The sequence below is a fragment of the Sander vitreus genome, chromosome 15 (assembly GCF_031162955.1).
Source record: "Sander vitreus isolate 19-12246 chromosome 15, sanVit1, whole genome shotgun sequence".
Lineage (NCBI taxonomy): Eukaryota > Metazoa > Chordata > Actinopteri > Perciformes > Percidae > Sander > Sander vitreus.
The window spans coordinates 8,099,599-8,118,679 of record NC_135869.1 but is presented as its reverse complement, the minus strand read 5'-3'; the positions used below and the strand labels follow the sequence as shown (position 1 = coordinate 8,118,679).

The 19,081-nt window shown below is 41.0% G+C and overlaps 2 protein-coding genes across 3 annotated transcripts in view; one reads left to right on the top strand and one right to left on the bottom strand.

The window, feature by feature from the left end:
- LOC144530558 (uncharacterized) overlaps nucleotides 1-7,787 on the bottom strand; it is a 36,463-nt gene extending 28,676 nt beyond the window's left edge. For both annotated transcript variants that reach the window (XM_078270172.1, XM_078270173.1), the window contains exons 1-4: nucleotides 7,686-7,787; nucleotides 5,309-5,633; nucleotides 4,887-5,057; nucleotides 107-263 (exon numbers count right to left, since the gene is read on the bottom strand). In XM_078270172.1, coding sequence (XP_078126298.1) covers nucleotides 107-263; nucleotides 4,887-5,057; nucleotides 5,309-5,473 — 493 coding nt within the window. In that variant the 5' untranslated portion in view covers nucleotides 5,474-5,633; nucleotides 7,686-7,787. The remainder of the gene's footprint in view (nucleotides 1-106; nucleotides 264-4,886; nucleotides 5,058-5,308; nucleotides 5,634-7,685) is intronic.
- Nucleotides 7,788-8,642: 855 nt separating this feature from the next.
- On the top strand, nucleotides 8,643-9,776 carry hoatz (HOATZ cilia and flagella associated protein). The gene has a single exon (XM_078270175.1). It carries the CDS (start codon nucleotides 8,758-8,760, stop codon nucleotides 9,220-9,222), a length of 465 nt encoding a protein of 154 aa, XP_078126301.1. The 5' UTR covers nucleotides 8,643-8,757; the 3' UTR covers nucleotides 9,223-9,776.
- The last annotated feature ends 9,305 nt before the right edge of the window (nucleotides 9,777-19,081 follow it).

The following is a 19,081-nucleotide window of genomic DNA, read 5'->3' as shown; positions in this document are numbered from 1 at the left end:
GTTTTTATGTAATACTTTTTCATTACACACACACACACACACACACACACACACACACACACACACACACACACACACACACACACACACACACACACACACACACCTTGCATCATGTTCCTGTAGGCGTTGTCTGTGATGGAGTAGATGTGAGGCGGCACCTCGTGGCGTTTCTTGCCCTTATACATCTCGATGATCTTCTCAGAGTAGATGGGCAGCATCTTGTAAGGGTTCACCACCACACAGAACAGACCTGAGTACGTCTGTGGAAAGGGGGGGGGGGGCTTTAGGACTTTACAGTGATCCTTCTGGTTTGTCGTTAAACTTGACAGATTCTCTGATTTCTCCTGGAATACTGTCCTCTAAACTTGAGGAATCCCAGGAATAGTGGAACATTGAGTGTGTAAGAGATACATCATATGTGCCCTGCCCCTGTAACTGTAGAAATTCACAGTAGAGCTGAAACATTTCATCAATTAGTCCATCGATCAGAAAATAAAAAAGGCAACTTATTTTGACAAACGATTTGGAAATAAATGTCAAAACATTCACTGGTTCCAGCTTCCTAAAAGTTAGTTTTTCTGCGTTATGTTACGTTAAAATAAACCAAATATTCTGGGGTTTGGGGCAATTTTAGGCTTTGGACATTTTTCAGTATTTTCTGACATTCCAAATAATCAGCAGATTATACTGATACTGATAATGAAAATAATTAATAATTTATACTAACACCTGCAATATCTGTAAGAACCAGCAATGTAAAAAAAAATAAAATAAAAAATAAAACTGTACATTTCTGCTGCATGTAGTGACCAAATCAATTTGCCCGTCTTGACTCTGTATCATCATCATACTATAAATACAAATAACCAACATATTAGCCTGGGCAATATATCGATATATCGATATATGAGGCTAGATATCGTCTTAAATTTTGGATAGGAAGTGTTGTCTTTTCCTGGCTTTAAAGGCTGCATTACAGTAAAGTGATGCAATTTTCTGAACTTACCAGACTGTTCTAGTATTTGCCTTTACCCACTTAGTCAATATATCCACACAACTGATGTTCATTTATCAAAAATCTTATTTTGTAAATATTGTGTGAAAGCATCAATAGACAACCCTGCAATATCGCAATTTGGTCAAAAGTATCGTGAGATTTGATTTTCTCCCCACACCCAGCTCTACCGTATATTTACACAGGCTTTCACACTGACATATTATACAAAAACATCACATTATTTATTGAAATTTGTTGCATGAACCCTACAACACAACACGTTTTATTTAGAATTTAGATTTATGTTCCCATGATGTATAATTGATTTACTTTCCATTGTGGGACTCATATGTTAAATGGACTGCATTTATATAGATCCCTTCTACATTACCAGGCAAACTGCTTTACAACTTGCCACCCATTCACACACTCATTCAGTGTCTTGCTCAAGGACACTGGACAAAGACAGGAGCGGCCGGGGGAGATCGAACCGCCAACCTTGTGATTAAGGAATTTTTTCGCTGCTCAGATACTGTCTGCACATATATGGACTGGAGGCAGTCTGTATTAGATGCATCAGCGTGGGTTTTAATTTTACATCCCATACCTTATTAGACTTTGTAAGACTGACTGAAAAAATAAAAACATAAGCTGTTGATCATCCCAGGACATCCTGAGTCTGTGTAGCGAGCAGTGTGTCTGCACACAGTCCCTAAACAAGGACTTTTCCACCTGAAACTTAGTCAGTGTCAACTTCAATGAGGTTTATAATGAGTATAGTTCTCCTCATATTTAGGTTTACATGTAGATTTAAAAGTGCTGCTGTTATTTCTTTTTCCACAGCGACAATGTCCGTTTGATTTTCTTGTAGTCTTCATTTTTTCACGTTTATCCAGAGCCTTTGGTGTGCTGAGTTTAGACGGGACAACACAAAGTTGTCCTAAAACATCATCAGCATTGCAGGATGGGAGAGAAACATGCTCTGGTTCATTGGCATTTCTTTTAACCACTCACAATCGGCACGGAGCCGTGGTGCCTCTGCAAAATAGCCTCGGGAAGGAACTTGTTTTGGTGGAACGTGTGTACGTTCAAAGGTTGTTTTAGTCGTGCGAGAGAAAACTCAGATTGGACAGATAGTCTAGCTAGCTGTCTGGATTTACCCTGCAGAGATCTGAGGAGCAGTTAACCAAAGTCCTAAAATTCCTTAAAGGATGCAGAAGGAAACGGACAAAAAGACATGCATCCGGTGGAATTTCCAGCGGCACTGGAGCAATCCCGGAAGTGGAACATCCTGAATACAGTCTCATTTTCCTGTAACTCAGAGTTCAAGTTTCTTAATTTAAGAGATCATTTTTGGTTTCTTGATGCTCATGTTAGTTCTGTTTTCCCTTTCTCTGCTCAGATGTTTCACTAAAAACCTAGAACAATTCTGAGACATACATTTTGTTGGGAGGTGCTCAAATGTGAGCTGCACTTTCTACGATTTTCTGGAAAACAACGATGTGCGTAACTTCTACAGGGTGTTTGTTTTATATTCATTCATTATTGTTATTATTAGGGTTTTTTTTAATTATTTTTCTTCAACTTATTCTTCATAATGACAAACAAGTAATTTCTTTTTGAAGTTTTGTTGTCTGTGCTTGTGCCTTGATAGCTCTTTTCTTTCTGAAAATGAAAATGATGAATAAAAGCAATGTATCCTTATACAAATGTTCATATGATACGTTACGAGAAGTCATGCTCAATTTTTGTTGTGCGTTATTCTTCGATTGTCCAGCAACACGAGGGCGCAGTACGCCAGTGCAAGCACCTGGGGTCCGTTTCAGGAAGGAGGTTTAACAAACTGTCTGAGTTGATTTACCCTGAGATGGGAAACTGAGTTTTCGGTTCCAGAACAGCTGATTTGAGTTGGTTCAATCAACTCAGAGTAGGTTCACTCAGAGTTAAGCGTGTGCACCACCACAATAAAAAGGCCATAATACGATTCACCATGGTAACAACCACAAACGGAAATACTCATGCGCACATACAGAGAGTTTGAACATGTATTTCATTAAAAAAGCAACATGACTGCTGCTGCTAAAGAGAATTTGCGTGGGAAAAAAATGCTGCTCGAGTAAATGCGTAAGTTCCAATATAGTGTTTTAATTTCATATTTAAATCACAATAGCCTAATATTACTGGTGAAATGGTATTGAACCTATAATCTATTTCGTTTAGGTGCAATACTACGGGCGATAAAGTCCTAGGCCTACTAATTCCATTCTGAGGCTGCAGCACCATCATTAACAGAATTATAATTCATTATCTTTTATTTCAAATGTTTACATCATTCACCTGCAATACTGTGGAACTCCTTTTGAATGGCTCTTATTGGTTTGTGTCCAGGGAACACTACAAAAACGTTTAAAAAACGTTTCAGAGCGAGTCACTCTTCTGACGGCTCTGCATACAGTGGCTTGTTGTAAAGAAAACTGCCGTTTGCAAAAAACACGTAATGTGACACAAAGAATCTGCTGGGATGTAGAGCATGTCCACGATGGGTGACGCTAGTGATATGAGGACGATAAGGTTATGTAAGCTACATAACTGATAGACTGGGAAGAAAAACAATACCGCTCAAATAGGTAGTTATCTGGAAATCAAAATGCATCTATAGTCGGGGCCTCAATATCATCTTCCAACGTATGTTTAACTAACGAAGTAATACAGTTTCTTCATCAACGGGAACGTTGACAAAAGGAAATGCTATGTTTTGAGAAAAAAAATCTTTTATAGTCTGCCTAATACAGTTAATAAACCAACTCTGTTTTTTATGCAGATAACAAACTGCGCTAAAATGCGCCTGACAGAGCGCTGTGTCAGAGGGAGGAGACTGAGAGAAACTCGATGTTTATTGAAGAAAACCTGCTCCCCACCAGGTTAGGTTCACAGTCTCAGTTACCATAGTAACTGACTCTGAGGTTACGTTACCTCTCTTTCTGAAACGGGCTGGAGTTACCCCTCTCTCTCAGGTTTGATTAACCTCCCTTTCTGAAACAGAAAACCCAGAGCTTCCCTCATCTCAGGGTTAACATACTCAGAGTTTTCACTAAACCTGCTTTCTGAAACGGGCCTCTGCAGTGCAGAACCTGTTTAGCCAACAAAACCACTGGTTAGGTTTAAGAAAAGATCGTGGTTTGGGTTCAAATAGGTAGGTTTGTTACGTTCCTAACATATGCAACGTTATTCAAGTACGTAACAAAAATCAGTTAAAATAAGTCTCATTGACTTTTGGTTTCACACAGGACACAAACAGCGGTCTCTTGGGTGAAAGCCCTGCAGCCCTGCAAGCCCTGGCTCATGATTATGTGGATTATATACGAATTATAGTGTGCATTACTTTTCATGGTACGCAAGTACAAACCGTGAACGAGAAAGCCTGCAATAAAGATATGTTTCAAAACCAAAATTAGATTCAGGTTAGAGTTAGGGGCTAGGGAACACATTATGTGAGGGTCCTGTGTCTCTGTGAGTGTGTGAGTGTGTCTCTGTGTGTGTGTGTGTGTGTGTGTGTGTGTGTGTGTGTGTGTGTGTGTGTGTGTGTGTGTGTGTGTGTGTGTGTGTGTTCTTGTTTATCTACATTCGTAGGATCCAAAAACCGGGACTACAGTATACTTGTGGGATCCGGACAGCTTTGTGGGGCCAAAATGCTGGACCCCACAACTTTAAAGGGCTGTTTGAGGGTTAATACTTGGTTTTAGGATTAGGTTATGGTTAGGGTTAGGGGCTAGGGAATGCATTATGTCAATGATGGGTCCCCACAAAGATAGTGAGACGCACTGTGTGTGTGTGTGTGTGTGTGTGTGTGTGTGTGTGTGTGTGTGTGTGCGCGCCCCTCACTCACATAGATCAGGCTGGAGAAGTATCTCTCTCGCAGGTTTTGGAGGACGGAGGCTTCGTTGAGGAAGGTGAGGGCAGCCATGTCCTCCACCTTGCTGAACTTTGGCGGGTTCATCTTCTGGATGTCGTCTTTGTTCACCGTCATCGTCTGACCGTTGGAGAGCTCCACCAGCACCTGCACCCAGAAACACACAGTCATAATGAAGCTTTGTTTACCTCTGCGTAGCCTTTAAAGACCAGAGTGTTTCTATAACTTCCCTTACAGATGTAATAAATATGTATTGATGTCAATCATTTCTGTGCAGTCTTTTTTTTGTTTTATGGACAAAAAACAATCAGGAGCATGAAAGCGGTAAAATACAAAGGGTACAGCAGCATGCAGAGACAACGGAGAATCTGTTGTGACATCATCAGGGCGTGCATTACCTCATCACCCTTCTCCTCCTTTATGCTGGCAGCCTCGAAGCCCTCCTTCTCCGACGGTATCCACACCATCTTCTTGGCCGACCAATCGGCTTGTGCCACCCCGCTGTTGCGAAAGTCATTATCCAAGAAGAGGAACTTGGCATCGTCGGGGGCCGGGTCAGCCATGTTGGAAGTATCACCGTTAGTGGATGAATCGATCTGAGGCGCAGCGGCGTCGCAGTGGATCGCTGGCGGTTCAGAGGCGCCGGAGCTGACGTGTGGATCGTCGCTGGCGACTGGGTCAGCCTCTGGTGGATCGATGGGAGTCGGGTTGATCTCTGACCTGCTGACATAACAGACGACAGAAATCAAACACTGAAACTGTCAACTTCAACACGCTGAGTTCGTTGGATAAAACGGTGAGTCATCCATCAATGAGGTTGCAGAAAAGAAGCAGCAGACTCTCAAATCACTGCTCCCAGCCGAGAAATAGTGCGACACATAACCCCCAAACTGAAGTTTTTACACTTAGGTTATTTTAACTATTAAACAAACAGGACATGTAAATCAGGGATCTTTAGAGGTGCTGGTAAGCAAAATGCACAGAGCCAGGCTAGCTGAACCCCCGCCCACCCCCACTCCAGTCTTTATGCTAAGCTAAGCTAATCGGCTGCTGGTGGTAGCTTCATATTTACCGCACAGACACAAGAGTGGTATTGATCTTCTCGCCTGTAACTCCATTTTTACTTTTGCACTTCTTAAATCTACTCGATTTCCACTGTTCTTATTTTATACATTTTTTTAGAAATAGTCTTATTTGTTGTTTTATTTATTTCATGTGTTTATGCCAAGTTGCTTCTGATGGGCACAAGCCAGCGCCAAACTATCTGGCAGCTCTGCCACCATCTGTGTATGAATGTGTGTGTGTGAATGGGTGAATGGGTGAGAGACAAATAGTAAAGCGCTGTCCGTTAAGGTAGAATAGCACTATATAAAAACAATTAATTTACCATTTTTGTGTGTATTAAATGTGCTATATACATAAACCTGCCTTGCCTTAACTTATTAACTCATTACAATCTTGTAAAAAGTCTTGTTAAAATGTTAAGTAAAAACGTCTCTGTAGCATTTTCAATTCATGCTTAAATAAGCAACACTCAAAGTTAAAGTCTGGAGGAAAAAAAAACACCTTTAGGTATAATCTATTAAGAGTTTAACACTCAAACCCTTCCTCGGTTGAGCAGATTTAATTGACAGAGCTGGAAACATACAGTGAGCAAACAACCCTAAACATCTGTCATCACAGTTTGATTGAACAGAGAGAGCAAACTTCTACATAACACCAAACAGAGGACAATATAAACCATCAGTCTATCTTCAGTGACTGTCACACAGCTGAAATCATCACACAGAAGACAAACGAGCATCAATAAAACACATTAGCTCACGCTTTCTTTCTTCCTTCCTTCTATGATCTCAAACGGCTGCCTTTGCATCCTACTGTGACTAGGATCATTTACATTTGGTTTCAGTGACAGATTACTGCAGATAACCGCCTTGGTGCATTTCCCTGTAGGTTTGCAATGAGCTACTTACTCCCTTATCCTCGCCTCTGCCTCTTCATGTAGGTCACAGGGCTGCTTTGACCTCCCATTGAACAGCCGGCAATAAAACATGAAAAGCAGCAAACAGATAACCCCTGTAATCAAACAACCCAGCTGCCATGCTGGAATGCCCATGTTTGGCTAACCCTTTGCTCCTGGTAGCTTTGGTAGCCCAAAGAGGGATGCTAGGGACTTAGCAGGCATACTACCTTATAAGGTGCAGCTCATGTGTCCAGCCAAGCTTACCGTTTACACCAAAATGGTGACATGACACAAGGTGCATCCATGTGTGGCACACACACACACACACACACACACACACACACACACACACACACACACACACACACACACACACACAGCAGAGCAGGAATCAATATGTAGCATCTCTAATAAAGATTTGACATTTTTACAATTAAAGCTTTACTTTAACTGTCAAACGAGATTGATTTAAAATTTAAATATTTAAACCTTTTTAACACTTTAGTTTAAAACCAAAAGCCTGCTGCATTATCCTAAATCTCTTAAACTTTATTTATCATATCCATAATGGATAATCCATTTTTTACTCTTCAACAGCAAATATAAAAACATATTGCTCTACAGAAATATGACTTTAGTTATTAATAAGCTACTATTTAAAGTCATTTTGCAGGTTTAAATAGGTTAATATTGGCATTTGTAACAAATTGAACAATAGAATTCCTTGCATGAAAGTAGAAAAGCCTCTACCTGTCCCCTGTATTATATAAAACGGATAATATATGAATAATAAAGAAAGTCCTTATACTCACTGTGCAGTGCTTCAGCCCTCAGAGCAGCAGAATAGAGGCTCAACTCCAGGGATATGAGAAAATCATGTCAGGTAAATGAACTGATGATGATGATTTGGTCCTTCCTTCTTCCACACTATTTAAACCGGCCCGCGACACCTGGGGGTGGAGCCGCGCGCGCGACCCGCTTCGTTTCCATAGTTGGCAGCCACGAGCGACGTACATCCAGCCAATCACAGCGAGAGGAGAGGTTTAATTGTTCTGTCTTCAAATTAAAAGCTTTGAATGAATGAATTTGTACACAGATGTGATGTCGAGTAGTTTACTGTTATACTGATGAGTAAATAGAATTTGTCACTAATTAGTAGAGGTGGAGACTGGTGAGTACCCTAAGTAACCCCAACTTTGAGGTTCTTTTACTTTACTTGAGTATTTCAATTTTCTGTTAACTTAGTTTACACACACTTTACTCCACTGCATTTCAGAGGAAAATATTAGGCTACAATTAATAAATATTGCTTCAATACACTTGACAGCTGTAGTTACTTGTTAGTATTACATAGCAAAAAAATGACCTATAAAATGGATATAATACATTTTAATAATGAATGCCTAATGAACAGTAGGCTAGCCTAAAGGATACTGTGGTCATCATCATTGTAATTGTAATACTACCTGACACAACTGTACAACTGCATAACTGCATGTGATGTTAGTTAGCATTAACGTTACACTTGGCAGAAGGTAAGGGAAACCTACCATTAGCTAGTATTATGGTTAAAAGCTTAAAGCAACATTCAAAAGTGTGGCTGTGTTTTACTCAAAAGGATTCCAAACTTCAGAAAATCCCAACTATCCCTTTAAGGGGGCATCTTCCCGCAATTTACTCTAAAGGTCAATTAAGGTAGTGTACCAATAACCTAGCCTACTTTTATTTTGAAAGGTTTGCGCGGAAGGTTGCCGTAGAGGTCTCGTTTCCATGGTGACCATACTTAACTACAGCGCGCTTAATTTGCTATTAGCTTACTAAACTAGTGTTAACACGGTTTCATTTTTCTTCTTCTTGATAACCGTTTTCTGGACTAAGAGTAAAATGTCTGAGCCCCCGGAGCAGGAGGACTTTGATAAATGCTTCACCGTGTTTGACGGCTCTTCTCCGGAGGACGTGTCCCACGCACGGCAGCTGTGGAGCTCACTGTCTCTCCTGCCGCCCTTGGAATCCCGGCTGGTGTCCGCAGACATCAGTCAGAGACTGCCGGTATCCCGGACGCAGCATCATTTCCAAAACATCATTTCCAAACACCCCGTCCCGCAGCCGCCGAGTGTCCCTGCTCTCCGGCAGAGACGGGAGGAGAGGCAGCGGTATGTGGCCATGGCCGACCAGAGGAGGGAGATCCTGGCTCTGTTGGGGAGGCAGAGGGAGCAGAGGATTCAGAAGGAGCTGCTCTCTGTGGACTTCAAACCCAATTTGAAGTTCGGCCGAGATAAAATATTGAAGCTGCAAAAACCAGCAGACTCTGAGATGGACGACGAAGAGCTGGTGAAGCAGCTGCAGTAAAGGACCACGATTATGTTTTTAAAAGGCTTCACACATGTGGGGGGCTTTATAGAAGAACAAAAATGTCAAAATTAAAAATATGTTTATAACATGGTCCGTTTAACTTTAATAGTAATAGTGATAGTTAGGCCTGTTCCGTTTCAAAATACGTTCCTTATGAGGTCTGGTCTTGAGGCTTATTTCAAATACCTGAAAACTTAGCTACTACTGTCCCAACTGAATAGTCTTGCTACATATTCTATGTGGACTGGAAATAGTTATTTTTAAAGTGTGACACTGTTGTTATAACAGTCTGCAGGTATAGGCCTAATGTTTTTTTGTTTTGTTTTTTACATTTGCTTTTACAGTTCAGACCGATGAGAGTTGGACAAATTAAAATTGTCAAACTGATTATGGCACCAGATAAAAAGCCAGAGGATTACCAAATTCATCATTCATGATTTTGGCCGCTGTTGAAGGCTCTGCACACAGGCAAAGGTGCGTCCGGTTACATTGGCTGAGTTGACCTCTAGTCAGGTGTAACTAATTAATCATTAAAAAAATAATCATTAAAGAAGTACAACAATAAATGGGTTTAACTTCTGTTTTTTTTAGGCTGTGACGAGTCAAAAAGTCTGCACAGTCTGCCTTGGTATGCTCATAACAATAAACACAGTAAGAGAAAATAAAACAAGTACTGCAAAAGTCAAGTATCATAAATATAAAATAGAAACATTTACAATAAAATAAGTCTGTCTAGGATCGTTTGTGATGTTGCGAGCTCTACTTGATGCCTGATCATCATGAAATTATAACAGTGTACAACAAAACCACCAGGAGGGAGGGACACGGACACACAGACACACACACAGTCTCTTTGGTGTGTACTCAATGGGCCTTTTTCACAGCAGACATTTTGACTTGTCATAGTAGGAAAAGCACAGCTGAAATTGATAACCTTAACGATGGCTCAATTCCATCAAGTGTCCCAGTAAGTTATTTCAGTGAGTCAGCATGCACAATACCAGGGCCTCTCCTAAGTGGAATGCAGCCATCATTAATGGTTTTGAATACACCTGTGCTTTTCCTACTATGACATGTCAACATGTCTGCCGTGAAAAAGGCCTATTGATTCATTTGGCTCTGAGGGGAGTGTGTGATTGATTAAAGTCACAGACAGAGGACTCTGATTAACAAACTGCCATTCCTCTCCACTTGCACACAGATGAGGAACATTGGTTAATGCATTTCAACACTCCAGTGTGGCCTTAGTGGCTGAATAATATAACATTTCAAATTCCAAAAACCTGAAAACTAAATGTTACACGAACCAGCGGTGCTTCAGTGGAAAGAAAGAAGTGTTCACTAACAATAAGTTACTTCTGTCTTCAAGAACGCAGACGTCATCCCATCCATATTACCCACAGGACATGGGTCCAAACTGCCAAACGAGAAGCGAGAGCTTAGGCGAGAGCCGAGGCAACTCAGGCTGTACCGTGTTGAGTAGAGTCCTGAGAGGAGGTTTAATCAGGTGCATGTGAAAGCACCTGTGTGAGTTCCCTATGTGTGCAGGGGCTTCAAAACAAAAATCCTAAATATAGAAAGCCACGCTGCAGGTGCTTTGCTGGTTCATTTGCTGGCTCCAGCATCTTGGTTAAAAGAATGTGATGCTTTCTTTTGTTTTATGATTGTTCACTATAACATCTTTAGGCGTTGGACTGTTGGTCGGACAAAACCAGACATCTGAAGACGTTCTGATGGAGACTCTTTTGACTAAACAATGAACCGAAAAGATTAATGGACAAAATAACCGCTAATGAAAATAATCATTACGTGCAGCCCTTTCTCTCAGTGTGAAAGGTTTTTAGTGTATCACATAAATATCTCAGGCCGTTCACCAGTCCAGCAAAGGGTTAGAAATAATGAGCTTATATGCACTGCGATATAAAACGGCTTCAAATTGATTATATTGATTATAATTTAGACTGGATTTACGTTGCTCCTAGAATGTTTATATATACTTTTTTAATTGCAATGATATGTTCTGATTGCAAACCATATGAAGCATTTAACCTGCCTGGTATTTTAAGCAAGAATATATATGTAAAACTGAATTATCTGATTCATGTCTTAACCTTATACTCGTGTCAGCTGGAGCCAGCAGTTTGCTTCAAACAGCATTACGTAACATGAAGTGAAGCCTGTCTAGATATTTAAATTCCAAATATCCAATGGAGATGGCCCAACCATAATAGGATAAGAAGAGGCCTGCTGAATGTTGACTTTAACTAATTTGGTTAACGTTTTCAAAGCACAAAGAGCACACAGAAGCCCGTCGTCTACAAACGCTCTTTAACCTCTCCAACCGCGAGTAGCCCTGTAATTCACCCTTAAGTAGCTTAAATCCCTCTTGAGTATCAACAATTCACTTCTGTGCTGGCTGTCAGAACGTTTCCTCACGAGTGAAGAATAGTGTGTGATTATCTTTAACAGGTTTTAATGGGAGCAGCAGTATATTTATTTATATTCTGAGAGAAGTAAGACAGTTTGGAACATACAGAGGATATGGATGAACAGCAGAAAAAAAGGTAGATTGTTCTGGAGAAACTTTTTACAGCCACCTTTAATGCAATGTTTGTAGTCTGCATAAAAACAAAAGCTGTGGTCACTGTAGATTAATATAATAATTTGATCTTGAAGTAAAGAAAGTGTCAAAACATCCACTTTTTAAACCGTTTTCATTTTAATAAAATGATAAGTCTGGTTATATTCTATATTGTTGTTATTATCAAGAAATCCCACAAAAAGGTGCCTGCGTAGCTCACCTGGTAGAGCATGCACCCCATGTACAAAGGCTCAGTCCTTGTCGCAGCAGCCACAGGTTCAACTCTAACCTGCAGCCCTTTGCTGCATGTCATTCCCCCTTTCACATCTTCAGCTGTCCTATATAATAAAGGCCTAAAAAGTATTGTGCTTATCACAGCCTGATATATCTTCTTCCTCTGTGCCATAGAGCTCCATTGTTGTTAAAAACACATCATTGAGCCACACTGTTGCCCTGGGTTACATGTTCCTTTATTACCATGAACACATACTGTATTACACATACTTTATTTTGACTCAATTCCATTTACACCATCCTGCTGTCACAAATACTCACTAGAGCACCAAATGTGGATTAATCTGCCGCTGAAAATAGTCCCCAACAAATGCACTATTTCCTCCTGAGCTCTTCTCGGCTGTACTTTACCACAACATCAAAGAGGTGAGAGTGTTTTTATCAGTTTTAAATGCTGTCTTAGCATGCTAACATTGGCTGGTTAGGCTGATGGGAATGTCAGTAGTTCTGCAGGTATTTAAATGTTGTAAGTTTGACCTGATGATGGCGCTAGATGGAAAGTCAGCAACAAAGTTATTACAATTCATCCTGTGGGAAACATGAATGTCTGAACAAATTATTATGGCACTCCATCCAAAACTTATTTCACTCAAAAGCTACAAATCTCAACCTACTGGTGGCACTAGAGGATAAATTGTTTTCAGATGTTTCAGTCTGGATCAAAGTTGTGCGCTGACAGTCGTTTAGTCTAAATTCTTAGTTTAACAGTAAAATGGTGTGCTTGTTAAGATCTTGATACACTTGAGCCCAATAAACATACTGGTCCAGTACACACAGGTCCAGGTTTAAACATGCCCTGTTTGTGCTGATGGTTGGTGTAATAATAAGAATTTACCAAAAGATGTCAGTAAAAACTCATTTATGGACTTCACCTGGCAAACAACGACCTTAGTGTGTGTGAGGAGATTCTACTCGCATTGTGAACTGTGTTTTTCATAAATAAAAAGGTGACTTTAAGTGGTTTATCTTCCATGACAACCAGTGGCTATCTGTGTGCTCCTGAGGTGAACCCAAATAATTATAACCATGAAATCCAGAAGCTCTCTGACTGTGTTAGTGTCTCATATCTCAGGCCTGTAGTTTCTTTTCTCAGGGGTGAAAACAGATCGCTGTAATATCTCTACGCCAGCTGTTGGTCGCTCAGTTTGCTGCACTCCGTCACCGCTCATATGAGAGACGGGAGCTCTGAGGGAGTATTATGGTCAGCGGAAACTGATGTTCCTGATATTTAACTGACATTTCATGCAGAGCTTTAGGACACTGTACGGTCTGATACAGAGCTCAATGTTCTGCTGCACAACGTTGGCAACATGCTTAAAGTTACGATTTTCATGTAGTTAATTGTCTAGAAAGTTCCTATCTATCAAAAAGTGAGTTAAAACAATGTTGATTAAGCATGTGGCCCACTGACGAAAATGCTTGTCTTTACTGCTTTGTCAAGTAATACAATCTGAGTGTCTGTGGCGACTTTCCCGCCCTAAATTTAAATGGAGTGCACAGTTAGTGACGCTATTTACGTGAGTCAGCAGGGGTTGGTTTCCCCCGTCTGCCCCAGGTGGAGCTTGTCACTGCTGCTTTTGGTGCGTTCCATTGAAATTGGGAACTTCCGACGAGGAAGGGTACGTTAATGGGGCGCCTACATTAAATTACTGCTGACTCACAATGGGGGGCCAACAGATAGAGAGAGAAGACCGTTCAACTTCCAGTCTAAATAAAAACAAAACAAACAAACTCCCACACCCACGAGAGGACCGAGCTGATATCACATGTCAACCTCTGCCATCGACTGCGTGCAGCTCAGTTGGGACACAGACACCTGACGCTCGGTCTGTACTCCCTGTATTGAACCACCCTCTCTCGGAGTCGCTTTTCGGGATAAACATTCAGGAAATAACAGGCTTAAAGCCAGCCGTAACGCCTTGGAGCAGCTGGGCTTTCATCTCCGCCCGCAGCAGCAGCAGCCAGAGGGTTTGGCAGCTCTGCTTCCCCGTAGAGAGCTTCGGGGATAGGACTGCCACTTGCCATCAGGAACTTGCTTTACCCACTCACACCTCGGGCTTCGGGCCGGCTCATGCCCACTACCTTCGGGAGAAGGCACAAAGGCCACGAACAACCCCCTTATTTTATCACCAAAGGGCATATATTTTGTATGGCCTCAAGAGTTTTTCTACCCTGCACTTTCTGATGCTCAGGTTGGTTCAGATGTTAGCACTGTTAGCCATGTTGCGTCAGCTAATAATGTTAGCAGTGAGGCGCCACACTCGCGTCGGAAGGGACGGCCCTTTCTTCCCCGGGTGAGGCAAATAAGGGGAAAGGAGTGCATGTAATCTTAAAAAAAAGTATCTCTTCTTCTCTCTCCACCTTCCTGACAGCCCCCCCTTCCCTCCTCCACGCAGTTGCTAGTAGCCAAGGAGGACACGGAGGATTAAAAAAACATGATGGACTCTTCAGAAGAGGTAATTATCTTCACTCGAGTTTCTGCGCGGGTAAGTCGCCGGACGCCACAAACTTCTGAACATAGCCATACTGAGAAATCCAGAGAGAGTTTTGTGGAGCTGATAGTCTTAACTAGCTTTGTAGCAACTCATTTGGCAATGGCTTGAATGTAACGGATGTTCATTAATATCATAAAGTTACGCACTAAAGCTTTAAATGTTGAACTCCATGTAAATGTTGTCTGATGTTTTTGGATCAATAATGTTTTGCATTCTTCATCAAATCACTCTGCCTTGATCATAAGTTAAACATTAGTACTCAGTCAGTGTAGTTTCTGACATCTTTACTGTTCAGAGACATGCAGAGAATAATAAAGAGCCGTTGATCACGCTTAATTCTCAGACCGTCACCACAACAATAGGGCTGTAATTAAAATGGACTGTGTGTGTGTGTGTGTGTGTGTGTGTGTGTGTGTGTGTCTTGGTCTGACAAGGCTAGCCATTACTCTCCATGTCATGGTGGAGCAGCTGCCCAACCAGCCAACGTCTACCAAAAGACACCACATTTACTATTATTTATTTTATTAAGTAAAGTATTTGGCATATAGGTGTGTGTCAAATTTACACACAGACCCACATCCACACAAATCAGGTATTGAGACAGCCATCTGAGAGGCCACACAATCAGCTGGGTTTGATTATAAATCAGGCAGTCGAGAAGAACACACGCACACACACAGGCTTTTGTAACCCTATACTTGTGAGGACTGTGATTTATAATGCATTAAATTTCCCCTTGAGAAAATATGGACCCGAGAAAATGCCATCACTTTCCAAAAATGTCCTCACTGTCAAGGTCTGGAGCTCAAACACACAAAAACACACACACACACACACACACACACACACACACACACACACATTTCTTCAGGTAAAAGTCTTTTTTAAACGTGCACTGTGCAATTTTTGTCTCCTCCCTCTGACAGTGAGAGTAACCACACAACCCCGTGTAACCCTAACCCTAATTCTTGCCTCCCTACCTGCCCCATTAATCTCTGGCTGATGGACGTAAAATGCATCACTTCTGCTGCGCCATCACAGGAAAAGTCACCACAGACACCAGACAACTCTGGTCGGTACACTGTGAAATATACAGAGCTTTCCCTAGCGACAATAGGCTTTATCAGACTTGTGTGAACTCATTTCACTCCAGCTTTAAGAACCTTGAACAACTTAAACATTGTTAATATTTCCGTGTTAGGACAAGTAGAATAATGATTAGAAATTGTTTTGTTGGTGTGTGAGTGTTGGTTAAGTTCAGGTGCATCTGTCAGCTTTCAAAGGCATTTTTTGCCCCCTAAAATGTATAATTTCAACTTTCATTCCTCTGAATCCTCTGATGTCAAGTTTTTAGATACAGACTTTATGCAATTTCTCTTTTTGAGATTTTAAACTTGTCAGTGGTTAAATAATACAAACCTTAGAGCCTCAGAGGGCTGCTCTCTGATGCAACTCACAGTAATAGTCTAGTTAGGGAGCCAGTTAGCCTCAAAGAGCCCTGTAGGATCCAGACTGTTGCTTGTGAGGCACTGTGGGTCAAATTTTGGGGGTTTGGGGTGGCATGATAGGCAGATGGGGTCATTAGACATTTCTGAGACAGATGTTTGTTTAATGTATTTTTAATTTAATTTTAAAAGACTCACTTATAGATCCAAATATCTAAGCAGTTAAAGGCTCATTAAAAGGAGGTTTGAATCCAAAAGCACATGTGACACCAAGTCAGTAAAATAAAAATGTTACTCAAGGTTGAAAACAGGGAAATGGACCAGTATGCTACTGGGCTGATGGGAAATGTAGGAGCAGGTGTGCAGGAGGGAGTGCAGGATGCAGCGACAGAAGTTGTTTTAATATTAATGTCCACATTCCATTCTGTGAGAATTCTGAAGAAAGCCTCTCTCATCTGTTTTATTTGTATGCTAAATTTCAACACTGTTTTCCTATCTGTGTGAACCAACCTTAAGTTGAGACAATCCTTCTGCCCATCCTGACTCTTTTGTATCTCTCTACACGTCATCTAAATGAATGTAGTGATTGTTAGAAAATGTGTGTCTCAATAAACCTTTAGAACATTGTGAACTGAACCCTGCTTCGTGTCGCTTTGTCCTCCGAGATCTCAACACTTCAGAATCTACTCACAGGGGTCAAGCCAGTATAGATGATAGGATTGGAACCGCAAAACAAACATGATTGGATTGTTACACCACAACAGGATTGTTAGTACAAGGCAGAGGGGAAAAAAAAGCAGACAAGAAAAATGTGAGCCGAACATTGTGATAAAGCAATAACAAGTGTTCACATTTATAATGAACACACACCTGCATGCACCAGCACATTGAAGTGCTTTATTTACTCAGGTGGTGAAGAAGAACACTGAGGATATTTATGGATCTGTCTCTCGTGTCTGTGACAACCTTTTGTGTAACACAAGAACACAGAAGAAAAAAAGCCCGTCAACGACAATAAATTGGAGAGGGACACAAATCACAGCGACACAAGCTTTCCAGAGGCTCGTCCCCGAGGCTGAGTTTAAAGGGAGGTGATATACAAGTGTCTCCTCTCCACTCAAAGCTGCGTACCCAGCGGGATGTTTTACAGTTGATAAGTACCAGGGAGCAGTCTTGTAAAAAGTCCCACTTTTAATGAACAGGCTTCGTGGCTGCTGTGAGACTTTGAAACGTCCTTTGGGATACACCAGAATGGTCTCAAAGCTGTTGTTAAGGTCCTACCCTGCTCTTTTCTCTGATCCTACAGCTTCACTGTACCTGCAGAAGGCTGTTGTCAGCACAGAGACATGAAGGCAGTAAAACATTTTACTGCTAACAAAGAGACATCTTTATATTGTTTGTTTTTTTAGTTCTAGTTTCTTGGCTCAAGCTACTACAGCTTAGCCTGGTCCTACCAGACTCTGGTACATTTCATTTTTACAGAGAGTCTTGCCACTCTCCATTGACAAGTGTTAACTTCCTTGAAGGCGGGTACACTGTTGAAGTTTAAAACTATTGGATCTGCCCAAAGCCACTCTGGATCTGCTATAACCAATCGCTAACGTTTGGTCGTGACGTATGTCATGTGCAACAAGAGGGGAGACCGACAAGGCTTATATTTAGCATTAGCATCGCTAGCGTTAGCCTTAGCCAACTCCTTCCTCAATATGTCCTGAGTAAGGAAAAAAAAGCCTATTCATACGCCTATTCATTCTTTTTCTCACGTGAATAGGGTAAAAATGTTAACCTTTGGATATCACCATGAAAATGACTGTTAATTCCTCACATCAAAACAAACGGTGCATAATCTAATTACGTATGTGCTAATTTGCATAAATACGACAACACATCTAACCATTGGGTATAGCCAGGTGAAAATGTCTTGTTGAATCTTGTTGACATCTTACGGTAAAAGACTTAATGTTAAGGTCTGAATGGAACCCATTTACGCTACCCATGAGCATTATTACATAGAGGCAGGAAGAAGTACTTCAAACCAGCCTTTATTAATTATTATTGCAGAGATGGGGAACAGGACCTACCTTTTGTCTTCTGCATTCTCCTTACCCTTGTCTCCTGTTCTCAGACTCATCCCCCAGAAACAGTCCCACAGACCCAGCCCCAAACCCCATCTCTGCAATAATAATTAATAAAGGCTGGTTTAAAGTACTTCTTCCTGCCTCTATGTATTAATGCTCATGGGTAGCCTAAATGGCTTCCATTCTGTTGTGGTATTTGTGCAAATTAGCATATACATATTAGTTTGCCCATGTTAACAAAACTATTTAAAAAAACTTGTACTACGTTTTTGTTTGTCTTGATGTGAGTAATCAAATTTAAAAGTAATTTTCATGGGGATATCTAAAGGTTAAAATTTTGACCCTATTCATGTGAGAAAAAGAATTAATAGGCGTATCAATAGGCTATATTCGGGTCTTTTTTGAAACTTTCCCCTAATGGGATTCTTCGGGGCTTTTTTCTTCTTACTCAGGACATACTGAGGATACAAAATCAGTTGAGTTGAGTTGAGTTGAAGCAATTTGTTCAACATTTTTCAGAAAATGACTGGACTATTATGGAACTACAACTCTAGCGCACTGCCTCAACGTCATTGTTCTCAGCCACTCCCTCTGTTTGCTGATTGGACCGCCAAAAATTTGGCTGGAGAAAACCCAGGCAGGGTCATTGTTCCTACAGCTCATTGTTCCGAAACCCCAATAGTAAATATTAAATAATAGAAAAACTTACCATTGGACCCAAAGCCCATAGTAGACAGCCCGTTTCTCAAAAATAAAAGCACACTTTTATTTATTGAACTTAGTTCACAGAAGAGCTGTTCAAGTAAAATATCAGCCATAATGTCTTTCTTTAGGAGTCATACCTTATGATTTACATTATCTGTTAAAGTGAGCAAAATTTTAATGGAGTCTGAAAAGTAGTAAGGCCGGCAGTCACTAAACTCCAACTCCAGAGTTTGTATTTTCAAAACAACAGGCCTTCAG

Coding starts and splice junctions, on each gene's coding strand:
- hoatz (XM_078270175.1), top strand. CDS start 8,758: ATGTCTGAGCCCCCGGAGCAGGAGGACTTTGATAAATGCTTCACCGTG.